The following is a 13,470-nucleotide window of genomic DNA, read 5'->3' on the forward strand; positions in this document are numbered from 1 at the left end:
AAGTACATAAAACTGGTGTTGGACATGTGTCCACTAAGCACTTATTACACTCGGTGCTCATCAGCTAATCAAACATGTTTTATGTGTCTGTACTACTTGGCTATATCGTGTGCGGAACAATACAACTCACCTCTCGTATGGCTACGGCAGACTGGCAGCGATTACTGCAGCCAGCCTCACCTAACCAGCCACACCGAGAGGGGGGGCGCTGTTTCCCCATTGCACTGATATTTGTGGCAAGTGGAATAATACCATATAAACACTGTTACACAAGCACCACCTAATTTTTGCATCATTTCTTGGCCAACTGAAGAGAAAGGCTTGAGAAAGACATGAGCTATAGTGAGCTATATTAATCAAGCCAGGAGAAAATTAAAATGCTAAATATCTAAAAAAACGAAAATATCCAAATTATTGAATGAAATTGGTCAGATAAAAATGAAAACCATTTAGAACTGTGACATTCTTGCCAACCCAATTCTGTAATCTGTTACAGATTACACTAACGTGTTAAATGGCTTCAAATGAGTCTAAAATGGAACTAAGGAACTAAAATGGAATATTATATTCTTATGCCCTCAGATAAAAGTAAATATATCATTAGTGATTTTCAGGTATGCTGTTTCATTGTTGTGGCTTCATCGGTTCAAGATTGGAATCTATCAAAGAAACTGTTTCCCTCAATCAGCTGAAGGAGAAGACGAGCGACAACTTTCACAAGGATTTTTGAAATTAATGGCAATTTGAAAATAGATCTGTTATCGTCTAACTATAATAAATAAATGCCTGATTTATCTTGTTTAATTTTTGTTCCGAGCTGCTTTCTAACCCTAATTTTCCTTTAGCTACACTTTTCAGTCTCTACCATTCTCCTTTCTCGGTGCCTTAAAAAACAGAGCGAGTGAAGGATCTCTGCCTCCTCCTTCTCATCTCAGGCGGCAACCCAGCTGTCTGGATAATTTCCTAATGGCCCTGCGGCTGATAGCCAATCAGAGATGGTTCACCACGCCGTGTGACAGGAAATTCAATTAGGCTGCTTTTTTTCTTTCAATATTGCGCTCCCTGACTCTCTCTCTTTTTCTGCCATGCTTTCCCTTTGTCTCTTGCCCTCTCTTTGTTTATAGCATTTCCTCTTTTCCCCCTCTGTCTCTGGCTCTTCTCTCTCACCCCCTGCCTCCTCTCTTTTTTTCATCTCTCTGTTTCCTGGATCTGCCGAGAGAGAGAGAGTGAAAGAGTAGCTCCGGGCGTCGTATGTCATCCAGGAATACTAAAATAAATAAATAAAAGGAAAGAGTGCTCTTATTTTTCTCCATGACAGGAAAATGAAATCACAGGCTTTATGTCTTCCAGTTGAGATCCCCTAAATAGACAAAATTCTTTTTTCCTCTCTTCATTCCCGTTTGTCCTTGAAGTGCGAATTTAACCATGTGGTGCTTAACCATATATTTCAGAGTATGTACTGTACTAAAGGGAGAATCGCCTGCACTGCAGAGCCCACTAACATCCAGCTGACAGTGTGGGATACTTAGTCTTCAGCAAAAGTCATATATGTAATTTCATATCACAAAATGTCATATCATAAAATATAACCATTAAATGCACTGCGGAATCTCATATTGAAAAATGTCATATCATGAAAGGTTGGATCACAAAATTTCATCACAAAATATTGTATCAACTTAATGCTTCACAGTGTGCTGCATCACATTGCAAAATGTCGTATGAAGAAATGGATCGCAAAATATTATAAGATAAAATTTCAAAAACTGTTTCTTGACTCAAATATAAAGATTTGCTATTATTCTTAGCATTTTCTGTATCAATCTGAGAATCAGAAAGGTTGTTGCCTTTTTTGTGCATGAAAGTTTTTCTGACTTTCTGTTAGTCAGAATTAATGATTATTGTAGAAAACAGTTCTTGAGGATTTTACAAAAGAATACAGTTATTCATTATTTTCTCTTACTCTCTGTTACAGGTGGATGCCAGTGCAGCTCACAGGATGAACCCGTTAGCTGCCCTTAGTATTGACCGCAATGCTCTGGTGGGGGAAAACCTTCGCCCCCATGGAGGAATTTTTTATCCTGGCATCCATCCTCTGTCTTCTGAAAAACCCCAGGAGCCTGGTACCTCACTGCCACTTGGCTATGATCTCCTGTATAAACCAGATGTATCCCTGCTTGAAGGCCAGAAATCTGCAAATGGATATGTTGGACTGTATAAAAGCCCAGCACCAGGACTGCAGAAACCTTTACTTGTTCCTGCTGCAGCTGGTGATGGCTTGGGCTTGGACCGCAGAGTAGGATCCAGTGACAAACAGCCAGAGCTGGGTTTGAATGGTACCAGTAGCTTTCTTAGACTACCTTGGATCAGCCCCTATACCGATGCTACAATGTACCCCTTCCTGGACATGGCATACAAGGCCTCATTCCTGTCTCAGCAGCCACCCTTCATCCACCAACAGCTGGCATATCAATCGTTGTGTGCCTCCAGGCTTGGGAACAGCACGCCTGGAGAGGAGAGACTTTTCTACCTGCCTCCTTATTTACCGGCCCATATCTCTTCTCCACTAGGCCCTCCAATAAGGATTTCTACAGCCACCCCAGCTTCTACAGTACTTTCACCATTACCCCACTGCCAGGACAAGACATTGCAGGGCATTGGTTCTCAGGTACATCAAGAACCCTCTGCCTTCAGCACCAGTCCTCAGAATCATCAGGATACCCAAGCTCACGCTGTTCACCATACAGAGCGACAACATGAGAGTAGCAGCAGCAGTGGTGGAAAGTCCACTCAGACCACTTCTACCAAAAATACTCTCAGCAAAACTACTGGTGGAAACAGTAGCACCCATGTTTCCAGCTCAGCTGGTACTGATGCCTTAGAGTCATCCCCAGTTACCCTTCCTTCTTCCTCACTTCCAACACCCCACCATCTCAGCAACAGTTCTGCAGAACTCCAAAAGTCCCTTAGCAGAAGCACTTCCTTATCCTCAACCTCAATTTCAGTGTGTCACCCTTTTTACATGAGCTCTGAGCACTCCTCCCCTATACACTCAGGCAGCAGTAAAACCAAAGATGTCACCTCTGACTGCAGTAATAAAGAAAAGTGTATATCACCTGCAAAGACATCACTTGACAGAGTAGGACCTCATAAGGCTGCCAAAAACCCCAGAGAAAAACCTTTGGATTTGTCTGCTAAAGAGATGGAAGGTTTTCCAAGTGGATTCCCAACCAGATTAGAGACTCTGTCCAAGTTGGGGTATGTGCCACCATCTCATTACAAGCTGTTAACTAGTCAAGACCAACAGATCAAAGAGAGTTTAACCCGACCTGTTAGCACATCAGCTAAGACTTCAGATCATCCCGAAATGATCAGCACTGCAGGCCCCAGCTGGGCTACTCCAGGTCCTTCCTCTGCTGTCATCTCTGACCACAGCAGAGGCTCTCAGTCTATGAAAAACCGAAGTGTGGACAATACTGTTCACCAACAGCACCCTTCTGGCTCACCTGGCTCTAAGAGAGTTGAGTTAGCCAGTATTTCCAGTACTGTCTCAGGAGGGCAACCTTCTGCAGCATCTCCTTCTTTAAATGCCAAAGTTGGGTGGCCACAAGTCCCACCTACTGACTCTGACAAAGTCCCTCCAAACAGCAAAGGGGAAACTCACTCTGGAAAACAAATCTTAACTTCTGCTAAGCCAGAGGTTAAAGAGAGCCAGACTAAGCATCAGCAGCCATTTCGTTTAGAAAATGGAAATGGCTCCAGCCAGATGTATAGTGATTCCTATCTTCCTCCTGGCTTAGGTTATACTAATCGCTATGTCCCGTACTCAGTTGCAGAAAATATATCCATGCAGCGACTGTCAATAGCAAGTAAAGGACATGTGTACCCGCATCCACTATTACTCGGTAGCAGCAGCTTTTACTCATCTAACATTCCACCAAGACACGGCCTCCCATATGGAGTTCATTCATATCCAAATTCCCAAGAGATTACCTCAACTCCAGTTTCAAAATATTCAAGTCTTACAAGCAAAGAACAGCTTGAGATCAGGTCCAAGAGCCAGGATAAACTCTGGACTTTAGAAAAGCCAGATGTTGACAGCTCTCGCACACGTGATAATGAGAAAGACAAGTCCAAGGCCTCAGGTAAAGGCCTGTCTGCCGTAAGAGATGATATAGTTTGCATTGACCTGGTGCATGATGAGGCAGAAGATGATTTTTCCACCAGTAATTGTGGCTCCACATCTACCAGAACCGAAGATTTCTCCAAACATGTACAAATCAGAGAAACAGAGCCAGGGCCTCCAAAAGGCATCCTTTCAACTCAAGGTACAGAGCAGAGACTAGGTTCACTATCCCACACTTCTCATCACACCTCTTCCTCACCTCCTCCTACTGGTCAGGATAGCACAGTGGAAATCCCAGAGGAGGAGGAGGAAGAAGCAATTAGTCCATTCCCAGATATCCCAGAGGAGGAGACAATGCGATGTGCCCGAACGTCTCCACAGCAGTTTTCTAGAAAATGTAAAACTGGAGCCTCTGCTGGTTCTGGGAATCAAACGTTGAATGCTACTGGTGGTGGGAAAAGTGTTACAAGTGAGGTTAGATCAGAAGTTTCAAGCAGTAAAAATATTCAACCTCAGCAAAGCCCTTCCAGAAACGTAAGCTCTTTGGTTCCTGGAAGCAGAGAAAATAGTTCTAGTGATTGTACTAGTTCCAACAACAGCATGGGAGTAGTCTGTACAATGAGCCCAAAGAGCTCAGCTCACCATGGCAGCACTCAATCAGAAAGTCCCGTTTACAGCAGTATGGGACAGAGTAGTAGAGACTTCAGTCCTCAGGTTCCAGCATCCAGAAGTTTTAATTCCAGGCCATCACCTGGAGGAGCCCAACTATATGCCAACAGCAACCCAAGAGGCCCCTCATCATGTAACGGAAATGCAAACAGTCCAAATTTTAGAAATTTTGTTGGGCCATGCTGCAGAAATCTGACTGTGAGGGCACCAACTTTTGAACCGAAACTTTTCAGCAGCCCAACTCGTGAAAATGTTAACTCTATGCCTACAAGCTACAGGAGCAACAGCCCTCATGGTGAGAACTGCAATGCAGTACAATCAAATGCTAATGCCAGAGCTCCTGCATTTGGAAAGTTTAGTAGTCAGAGTTATGGAAGATCCCTCTCTAAGAGCCAGCCTTCTGGAAATTACCAAACAGCCGGTGCAAGCAGCACCCTCAGGGTTCCCACATATGGAAATAGTTTTATCCAGGGCCCAACCTGTCAACACCTTTCACCAACCAGTGATGGTCTGAACACGATGCCAGTGGATCCGATGCTGGAGCTGTTAGTTAACAAAGACCTTTCCTCTACTATTAGCTGTGGAAATGAGAAGGAATTCAACATGCAAGACTGCGTGGATCCCCTGGCAGATGAAGAGGATGGTCACAGCAAATCCCGTGTCTCTGGCCTCACCAAACGCATTGCCAATTCATCTGGCTACGTGGGAGACCGATTCAAATGTGTGACCACAGAGCTTTACGCTGACTCGAGCAAGCTGAGCAGAGAACAGAGAGCACTTCAGGTAAGGCATCATGTCCTCATCCCTTCGTTATTCAATGATGGTATGGTGAGACAGAGAGAGCAAATCAGATTTTCTCTGGTGGTCTGGTGTGCTATGATTACACCACTGCTGCCTCTTTGGGTTTGTTTTCTGATATTGATTTTTCAGCTTACTGTTCATTAAGGTAATTTAAGTCACACTCACTGAAAGGAAACAGACTCCCCATTCACTGTGGTCCAATTCCACAGTGTGAAGCTTCTTGTAAACATGGAAAAAGTATTTTAAACCAGGGTTACTTTTTTAAAAATGACATTATCTAATAAAGTCCTGGAGCAGGGAAATGCACAGGAGACTGAGAATATTTACCAAATAATAAATTGTGCCTGAAAGAAGGTCATTTCAATAATTTCTTGTGCAGTTATAACATTATGATAGCCTAAAAAATTGAGACTTCCTTAGCTGGATGATTGAGCATGCATCAAAAAGCTTTATCATAGGTTTTTATGAACATTCATATGTGGCTAAGTTCCTTTGCCATTTTGGCTAAAATATGGTTGGAATGCAGCTTTTAACTCAACTGTTGTGGTGTTTCTCGGTTTTATTAAGAAATTAAACATGAACATATGTGTCAGTTTTGCCTGCTGATGCGCAGCCAAGGAGATATTTGTAGGAGGAAGCAGGAATTGGTTTTCTCTGAGGATGCGGTCCCTCACTAGCTTCCCACCTACAAATTATCTTTGGAAGTTGCAGGAGGAGTAAAAAGAGAATGCTGTGATTGTTATGGCTTCTATGTAGGAGGAGTGAATCTCAGCATATGCTGCAGAGCGCTGGTCTTTAAATTACGGTTTTGATTTATCAACTGATTGTTCAATAAGAAAAAAACAAAAACAAAACAACCACAGCATAGCGTCAGCAGTTTTAAATTATTGTGGAAGTGGTGGAGAGTTAAGGACATGAACATTCGGATAGAATCACCGTTTGCAGATGTCTGAACAACTAAAACCCTCCGACTGATTCTAAAGTTCATTTTCATTGTTGGTTGTTTCTTTTGCTTTCATGCACAGTCAAGTCACTTAAACCTTGTTTATACAGGACCCAATGTACAAAAACTGAATGTAAATATGGGCTTATATGAGGTGGCTAATGAGTGAAAAATATTTTGAATTTGAATTAATTCAATGATGTGGCAGTAAAAGAGGAGGTAAGTAAAACAGAAACAGTAAAATGTTGCTTTAAAAAGCAATTATAAGCCACAACCTTAAAGTTAGCCCCAGCTGGTGGATTTTTGGTCTGCATTTAAAGAAATCAGCACTTTCAGCTGCGCTCACAGGGCCAGAGTCTACTGTTAATGCTTCTGTTTTTTTATTGTTAACCCTGATCATAGAGTGTTCAGATCTAATCCAACCATACAAAGAAAAACAACCTAGAATGTCAACAACAGACTTAGCAGACATAATATGGGATTTTAACCGTAAATCGGGAGAGGAGGTTTGTTTGAATCTGCAGTGAAGAGTGGTCGGATATGAGGAGGTATTTAGGAGGAGAGTGGCTGCCTTCTCCTCCTCTCTTTTGCTTTTCTGCCTGCTGATATTTGGGGTCGAGCTGAGGTCGAGTTAGGATAACTCAGCGGCTCTGTGGCTCCAGGCGACTGTTAACCTGATGGTTTTTCCCCAAACTGTGAAGGAAACAGTGGAAGGAAGGAAGGAAGGAAGGAAGAAGTCTCTTTTGCGTTTTTTCTTCCTTTCTGTCTCTATTTTTATATGTTTATCTTGGCTTTTTCTATTTTTTCTCTTCATCTTTCTCTCTGAACATCATTTTTGCTTTCTTTGTTCCTCCTTCACCTCCTCCTCTTCATCCTCCTCTCAGTAGATGGAAGAGGATGAATTCATTGTTTTGTTTTGGGTTTTTTTCCTAAGAAGTCCTCATCTTCATCCTGCAGTCCCAGATTAGCTTTCACTTCTTTAAAGTTTTTGTTTTTGTTTTGTTTTTTATTTACTGATGGAAGCTGCTAAATGAATAATGAAGTACATTTCCAGACAGGCAGCTTTAGAAAGCCTATACTTTACATTACAGGTGATGTAACGCTATTGAATTATTTGGGACGCAAAATAAAATATTAGCTGTCTAAAATAACGTGATTAATATTTCTATAATTAATATATTAGTTTTCAGATATATATCCACATTCAGGCAAATAGATAGTGAGACGAAAGGTTGAGCCCAAAAAGCACCACACTTCTGTTAAGTCTATTCGTTGTTGTTTTAGATCTCTTTCTAGACATTTGTATCTTTTGTGGTTGTTTTGTATCTTTTTATGGACATTTTCCGTCTTCTATCTTTTTCATCTTTCTGGATCTCTTGAATGTCTTTTTTGTTACAGTCATTTTTCCATCTTTTCTTTGTGGCTACTTTCTAACTCTTTCTATTATGGTCGTTATACCGTCTTATGGTCATTTTCTTTTTGTGGTCCTTTTTATCTATTTCTGTTCATTTTCTGTATCTTTGTAGTACTTTTTCATCTTTGTTGTCATTTTATATGTCCTTATGGTAATTCTGCCTTTCTTTTGCATAAATTTTTTGTGGTCAATTTGCCTAAATTTGTCATCATTTGATGTCTCTTTGTTTTATGGTCATTTTTTGCCTTTTTGTGGTCCTTTTTTATCTCTGTGTTTTAACTCTCTTCATCTTTGTTGTCATTTTATATCTATTTACAGTTATTTTGCCTTTCAATTTCTTGTTTTTTTATCTCTTTGTGATCATTTTGCATCGCTTTCTGATCATTTTCTGTTTATTTCATTTTGTGCCATTTTCTGGTCTTTTTTTATTTCTTTATGGTCATTTTTAACTTATTTTTATTCATTTTGTGTCTCTTTTTGTTCCATTCTTCATCAATTACAGTGTTGAGTTTAGCATTAAACCAACAGCTCCACAAGGATAAACAACAACTTCAGGGTCTTGTGTTTTCAGTAAAATTCTATTAACTATTTTTTTTTTTAACTTTTTTTTTCAGGTGACACTTGAAGCCCAGGCACCAGATAAACTAATTACGCAATATTACATTTAGCCATTACTGTTGCACATGCAGGTTTATTGTTGCACTGATTCTTCATGTTGGGCTCCATGTTTTCATGTGTTTCCTGTCCATCTGTTTATTCCCTGTACAAAGCTGTTTGCTCAGTCAATCGTGGCTCCTGAAGGAGGGTGCCGGCTCAAATTAACTCACATTTTTGCTCCTACGCCCCTGGGTGCTCTCAGCTCTGGGCAGCAGCGTTGGATGGATTTGTAGATCGTTTCACGGGCCATTAATTTTTAAAATGGGTTTGCGGTCAGGGCAGAGTGAGGTGAGTGACTAATACCAGGATGTCAGGCAGCGGATCAGGGGAGCAGGCACCAATGGTTAGTAAGGGCATAACAAGCCTGTAAAACCAAAGATGAAGCTTTCAGAAATGAGTGTGGTGCATCTTGGGATGTAAGCTGTAAACATGCATCTTCTTCTTTAGGATCATAACAAAATGTCTTTCAGACATGATTGGAGGTTTCTTGATTTGTCTCTGGTATCTTAGTTCAGGTAACAGAGCAGAACAGGAGTGGCAAATATTTAAATTCTGAAAGAAAATATCACGTGCTGGTGGCTACAGAATATCCTAAACAAGAGCATCTGAAAAGACATCGGTAACAGTGAATGGGGAGAGGCGGGTGATGGTAAAATACTTAAGGAGTATAAAGCGATTTTTGAGATGAGCACTGCAAGAACGCTTGCCAATGGTTAGAATTTAAGTAATAAAATAAGCCGAGGTCTTTTTTTATTATTAAAATGGCCATGAAACTCTGTCTTTAAAAGAATCTCAAATGACAAATTGCTGTTAAGCACAGAAAAAAAACAACTATTAATGCCATTAATAACTCTTTAAAGGCAATAAAAACTTTACATTACGGAGGTTTATGTAATAATCAGTAAATAAGAAAATCTGATCATGTAAAGAAAATAACATTTGGAGTTAAGTACTCACGCAGCAGGCTCAGCAGATGCTGAAGCACATAGAGTGCAGAGCTTGCCAACTTTCTGAAGAGTCAGTCGCTACAGACCTCCAAACTTCATGTGACCTTCAGATTCGCTCAAGAACAGTGGCAGAGACCTTCATGGAATGGGTTTCCAAGTGGATGCAGTGGTGTAAACCACACTCCCACTGGACTCTAGAGCAGTGGAAAAGTGTTCTCTGGCGTGACAAATCAAATGGTCTAGAAATCTAATGGATGAGTCTGGGTTTGGTGGTTGCTAAGAGAACAGTACTTGTGTGACTGCATTGAAATAGAAAAAGACAAAAACTGAGTCAAGCTGCATCGAATCAAGCCAAGTAGGTATTTTTGCCAGGATTTCAGTGTTTTTTCAAAATCCTTATTCTGTATTTTGCGGTGACTCAAATAAAATTCTGTCACACAATACGCAGGGATAAAAATTTTGTTGACCATTAAGTTACGTACAGGTGACGTTAAACAAGCCCAAGTGGAGACAGACATATACATAAATACCAACACTGAACTATGATTTTATTAAACAGAACTGTTAATCCATAGTTCAAATGAATGAATGAACTGATTTTAAAAACCCTAAATTCAAAATCATTGCGCTGAGTTTGAAAGCGTTAGAGGTGAAAGAGGTTAGATAAAGTTAAAAAAAAAAAATGAAAAGAGATGAACATGCTGAAAGGAGTTGAGGTGTAAATGCTAAAAGTTTCAAGCAAACTGTGATCCCAGTTGAACTGAAAAAAACAATCTGACAGATTGTGAGGAGAAGAACTGAGGGACTTTGTTGTGTTTGAAGCTTCCTGAAAGGAATCAAAGTATGAGTGTACTTTAATTGGTCATAAATGATTGGTCACTAACAGCATATGCAGTTATTTTACAGAAATGCATTAAATTTGCTACCTTTGGTTGATCGTTTGAAGGAAAGAAAGATTCTCCAAAATATGATGCTGTTTTCTGGACTTCATCCCAGCAGCACCTGTTCACTGTTTGTTTGGAGCAGCTTCACATATTTCTCTGCGTGTGTCTGTTGCAATGCCAGCAGGGAGTATTTTTTATCTTTCAAAGCAGCAGAGTCGGGGGGTCACAGAGCGACTTCTGAGTGTTTAGGATTTGTGGTGTGTTTGTGTTCTGAGGCAGTGAAATCATGAAGCTTCTCGAGGCTCCAGCTGCCACAGAGAAACAGAGGTGAGTACCTCTGGCTGACAGCTGCCGCCGCCTGTGAGGATCACTGAAAGTCCGGAGTTAGAGGTCAAGAAGGGAAGGTGATGGCGACCAAATGCTGATTCTTTTTTAGGGACCAATCCTACAAATATTGACTGAAAGAGGTCAAATACCAAATGTGAACAGGATCCAGTTCAAAAGCAGAAGCTCTTCTTCCTGAGAGCTGGAAGGTGACCCAAAATCTAAAAAGATTAAGATTTGTCAAATAAACAAACCTCTAACCTCTAGCGGGCTCATTATGTTACCTGAAAATTACTTGCGTATATTTCTATGCCAAGATGGACTCTGAATGACAGTACAGAATAATCCGCATGTATTATATACTAGCCCTTTATATATCTCCTCAGTTCACACTCCGTATTAGGGTCCTGTGTCTTAAAGCCCTCATTAAAAGTTCACTTTCTTCTGATTGGCTAGCTCATGGAAGTCTGCCTGGGAGCAGCACCGAGTGCTTGTTAGCTGGTCAATATTGAAAGTACCACAGCTTTGGGTTCATAGGGATCACTTTCATCCTTAGTTACCTCATTTGAAACTCCTGAAATGTTTACATTTAATAATATGTATTACTGAAAACAAGGAAAACAGATCAAACCTGTGCTGTACTAGTTGTTTGGTTTCGTATATTCACATGGAAACAAAACAGTAACGCTGCATGACTCCAGTTTTGATGGGCCTAAACCCCCGTCCACACAGGGTTTCAATCTGGTTGCCTAGGTAACCCTCTAGTATTTACTACCCAGTCATATATTGGCGGTATCCTTAGCACTTATTGGTAGTCGCTTTAATTGTGTAACTTAATGAACAGTTTAACTCTAGACCAATCCAACGCCAGCAAATGTGTCCTCCATTATCACGAAAAGTCAGTAAATGTCATGGACTTTCTTACATCTCTGGTTGCCATGTTGCTTCACCGTGTGTGGATGATGCTTTACATTAAAAGCCCAGGGTTCTAAAAACTCAGGTATCAACTCAGTATGTACTGCATAAACTCCATGTAAAAGATTCTTTATGACTCTAATTTTTAAAGCATCAACCCTACTATATGTTTACTTTGTTGTCCTGTTGGTTTTCTGAAGCCAGAAATGACCATCTTTGGACGAGAAGGTCAAGTTGTAATTTTTCTCCTCATATCAGGTGGTTTGTTTTGCAAGCTGCATCTACAGTCCGTATGGAAGCATCACACAAACACACAAACACAGATACCTTCAAATTAGTGTGAAGTAAAATCAAAAACTGGAGCTCAGTGTTCTTCTCTGTTAGTACAGTTAACCACACAGCGGCCCATCATTGGTTAGATAGTCCAGAGGTCCAATTCAAGGACTCCAGATAGCTGAGCAGCCAGAGCCACCTGTGTCGCCACCCACCTATCAGTCAAAGAGGCCACGTCCCTAAGAATGCAAACTTTGAGTACAGTCTTTGGAAAGGAGAACATTAGCTACAGAGACCAACACAGTCGTTGTATCAAGCTGTAAACAAGTTTATTTCATAAATGTGGACAGTTAACATTTTTATCTCCAGACTTTGCTGCTTGATCAATCTCAATTTTTTTAACTAGTCCTCTATCCTTCATTTTTTATTGAGCTCACTTGTTTTTTGTTTTTTTGTGTATTTGTTTGTTTCATTGAATAAGCTGCTGTCTGTTGGCTAAATCAATCAGAATAAGTGGACTAATTAATGTACTGATCCATCCAGCTTTAGGAGTGCTGGTTGGTTTCTGGGGAAATAATAAATTTAAGATGTGTAATGAAGGTCAAGAGGGTCCAAACGCCTCCAGGCTAAAGCAACATGTTGACACTTAGTCGTGTTTCAGGCTCGACCGACGCAAACTCTCATATGTGCTTTTCTGTTTTTCTCAGCGTGCCATGCTTCGCTTCTCCGAGCTGGAGCTGAAAGAGAAAGATGGAGACAGAGGACGAGGAGGAGGAGAAGGAGATGAAGAAGAAGTGGAGAAGGAGCTGGCAGAAGGCCAGCAGGGAGAAGAAGAAGAAAAAGAGGAGGAGGAGGGGGAGAAGAAGACAGATGAGGCGGGTTGGGAACGCTGCCAGCAGAGTGAAGGGAGGCGAGGAGGGGGAGGAGGAAGAACTCCCACTGCAGCCGCTGCTGAGGCTCCAAGAGGTAAGAGGATTTCCTGAGAGTTCTGCAGGATGACGCACACACATGCACACGCACACAGACACATGCACACATCACAGACCCACAAAGACATAAAAACACACGCCTTTCTTTTTTCCAGTTGATCTCACTCGCTTGAAGTCGCTCAATTTCTTTGTCTCTTTCTCTCCTTTTTGTGCTCTCTCTCCATCTGTGTGTGTGTGTCTGTTTGTGTGTGTGTGTATCTCACATACACGCACACATTTGAACTCTGGGTGCACTTCTCTCCTTTTAAACTGAGCGAACCGCTGCCCTCATTTTCTCTAGAAAGCCAAGCGTGCCCGTTCAGTCACACACGCAAACCATCAGCGGTTTCTCTTCCACATTTTTAAAAGTAAAAGTTTTAAGCGCAGAGTCCCGATTTGTTTTGTTTCACGCTCGGTTCACGCTGCTAAAAACAAAAAAAGTCCCAAAACGCTATTTCAGGATCATTCAGTAGGTGTTTTTTAGGTGGTCGGTTTTGGCTTGTTTCAATGAGTTTTTCAAACTAACCAAACAAGTCTGACTGTGATGAT

At 41.1% G+C, this 13,470-nt stretch overlaps 1 protein-coding gene across 3 annotated transcripts in view; it reads left to right on the top strand.

The window, feature by feature from the left end:
- LOC309700797 (BCL-6 corepressor-like) overlaps positions 1-13,470 on the top strand; it is an 82,020-nt gene that overhangs the window by 32,838 nt on the left and 35,712 nt on the right. For all 3 annotated transcript variants that reach the window (XM_082524616.1, XM_082524617.1, XM_082524615.1), the window contains 2 exons: positions 1,976-5,578; positions 12,661-12,919. In XM_082524616.1, coding sequence (XP_082380742.1) covers positions 1,976-5,578; positions 12,661-12,919 — 3,862 coding nt within the window. The remainder of the gene's footprint in view (positions 1-1,975; positions 5,579-12,660; positions 12,920-13,470) is intronic.

This window comes from Aulonocara stuartgranti, assembly GCF_965226115.1.
Source record: "Aulonocara stuartgranti genome assembly, chromosome: 23".
NCBI lineage: Eukaryota > Metazoa > Chordata > Actinopteri > Cichliformes > Cichlidae > Aulonocara > Aulonocara stuartgranti.